Source organism: Nicotiana attenuata, unplaced genomic scaffold, assembly GCF_001879085.1.
Source record: "Nicotiana attenuata strain UT unplaced genomic scaffold, NIATTr2, whole genome shotgun sequence".
Lineage (NCBI taxonomy): Eukaryota > Viridiplantae > Streptophyta > Magnoliopsida > Solanales > Solanaceae > Nicotiana > Nicotiana attenuata.
Window position 1 is genome coordinate 59,273 of NW_017673083.1, and position 2,505 is coordinate 61,777.

Below are 2,505 nucleotides of genomic sequence, written 5' to 3' on the forward strand. Positions count from 1 at the left end.
TGGACTGAAACATAAAGTGAAATGAATTAAGATAAAGAAGTGAAAAATACAAAGAAAGATAGTCCTAAACACAAAGTGTAGATGCAAAGATCAATTGTCAATGATAAAAGGGAATACCAAAAAAAAAAAGAGCTTTCCCTTTCCAAAGACAATACATTTGTAATCTACACATCTTTGGCTCTCAAGTACAACACCACTATTGCGCATGATCTTCAAAACCATCATAATTTGTGACAAGGAAAGCTAGAAATTAAGACCACTAATTAAAACAAAACATTGACATAAATATTTAGAGTACAACAACCCTTTCCTCTTTTTCTCTCAAATTTAATCATCAAACTTGAGAAGTAGTGCTCCTGAATGAACCAAGGGCTTTAGCTGCACCTGCTCTCAATATGAATTGATGGTAGAATGCTGCAATGGCTGCTCCAATGAAAGGACCTACCCAAAATATCCACTACCAAAACATGAAAGAAATTAATCAACACAAACTACTAACTAAATAATAGTTATATATATATATATTTTGGGTAGGACCTTTCATATTGGTAAATTTTTACACTATCAAGTCACTTAGTCATAAGAAGAAAGAGGAGCTTACGTGGTCTTTCCAGGCTTTGTGTTGGTTGAAGATAACGGCAGCGCCAAGACTCCTAGCCGGGTTGATTCCGGTGCCGGTGATCGGAATGGTGGCTAAGTGAACCATGAAAACTGCAAATCCAATGGGGAGTGGCGCCAACACCTAGTATTCAACAAAACCATATATTCATTGCTCTAAGAAGATATAAATTACTCGAGAATTTAATAGTATTAAACTCTCTACTTTTGAAATTGTTGTCATATTAAGAAAGATAAAAAGAGGCAAACGAATCAAAGTTCAAAGTAAAAGAACTTTATGGAAATGCAATGGACCATTTGCGGTTGTACAATACTAGGAAATAAATATAGTATTTAATATAGTTACGGGTGGTACATCCTCATATGCTTCTTTTTTTCTTTTTCTTATCTTAATTATTCCTTTCTCCTTGACATATTTAATTACCAAGTTCTACTATTAATGTTTCTTTTCCGTATTTTATTGTGCCGATAGTCTATTGAAAATAAGTTCTATGTCTTTACAAAGGTAGGACTAATGTGTGTATACATCCTAACCTCTTCAGATCCTAATGTGGGATTCTTACTAGCAGAGGCGGATGTAGTATTTTATCTGCGAGTTCAACTGAACCCATAACCGAACTAAAAATTTGTATGTAAAAATTCATTAAAATTGCAAAAATAGTAGATATATGAACCCATAACTTTAAAAATATAAATGATTCAATTCTAAGAACCTTAAAATTGAACCCATAAAGTTTAAATCCTAGATCCTTGTCCTGTCCTGCTTACTAAGTTTGTTGTTGTAGTATATTTAATTATCAAGTTGAAGATTGAAAAACACATGCGAAGCTGAGGAAAAAACTAATAAAAACATACTTATTCCATAAGAAGGAACGCAAATGGAAATAATTAATAAAAAATAAATATACTACTCCATTAATTAATACTTACAGGGACATGAGAATCTCTAGCATTCCTCTTGGGATCAGTGGCAGAGAAAACAGTGTAAACAAGAACAAAAGTTCCGATGATCTCCGCCGACAACCCGACGCCGTGACTGTATCCGTCGGAGAGCATATTGGCTCCGCCGTCATAGCGGTGGTAGTAAGCTGATTGGAAAGCCTTAACTAATCCAACGCCACAAATGGCTCCCAAACACTGAGCCACCATATACATAACTGCCCTTATTAGTGATACTTTCCTCGCCAAGAATAATCCAAATGTGACTGCTGGATTTATATGACCACCAGAAATACCAGCGGTGCAGTAGACAAGAACGAAAATCATGCCACCAAATGCCCAAGCAATACCAAGGATCCCAACACCAGCACAAGGATCAGTTGCCGTTGCACTTTGGCTCTTGTAACCAATGACGGTCAGCACCGTTATGTAAAGGAAGAGAAGAGTGGCTATGAATTCAGCAATGAGTGCTCTGTAAAAAGACCATTGGGTTAGCTCTACTGGGTCAATCAGTGGTGCTGGCGGCGGATCTTGGTAGTCTTTCGTCGTGAACGACCCTTCACTACCCACGTTCTTTGCCATTTTCTCACTATATGCTAAATTTGGAGTATTTTCTTTCTTGACTAATACTATGCGAGAGAGATGGAAGATAAGAGTGAGAGACAGAGGTTTATATAGGGGAAAAGATGATGACGCTAGAGTTTCATTTTGGGACTTAATAAAATCTATTAGTATCTCCCAATATCCTTAAAATTGGCAATATTGCAATAGCTTATCTGATTTGAAACCAAAAGGAGATGAAGTTACCATTATTTATGAGTTAATTTACAACTACATACTAATTATCTATAGATTATTTTAAACTATAAATTTTAATTTTTTTCTAAAACTCTATATTCAATCAAACGATAGAAAATAAAACGTGATGGGAGAGATAGGTAAATAATT

At 35.3% G+C, this 2,505-nt stretch overlaps 1 protein-coding gene across 1 annotated transcript; it reads right to left on the reverse strand.

Annotated features, from left to right (window-relative positions):
• Positions 1-2,250, reverse strand: LOC109215401 (probable aquaporin PIP2-5). Its single transcript, XM_019379465.1, has 3 exons — positions 1,549-2,250; positions 602-742; positions 1-457 (listed from the first exon to the last, which is right to left on the reverse strand). The coding sequence occupies exons 1-3, from the start codon at positions 2,137-2,139 to the stop codon at positions 335-337; spliced, it is 855 nt and encodes a 284-aa protein (XP_019235010.1). The 5' UTR covers positions 2,140-2,250; the 3' UTR covers positions 1-334.
• Positions 2,251-2,505: the final 255 nt, after the last annotated feature.

Coding starts and splice junctions, on each gene's coding strand:
- LOC109215401 (XM_019379465.1), bottom strand. CDS start 2,139: ATGGCAAAGAACGTGGGTAGTGAAGGGTCGTTCACGACGAAAGACTAC. Junction 743..1,548: donor CTAGAGATTCTCATGTCCCT/GTAAGTATTAAT, acceptor GTTGAATACTAG/GTGTTGGCGCCACTCCCCAT. Junction 458..601: donor ACAAAGCCTGGAAAGACCAC/GTAAGCTCCTCT, acceptor ATGTTTTGGTAG/TGGATATTTTGGGTAGGTCC.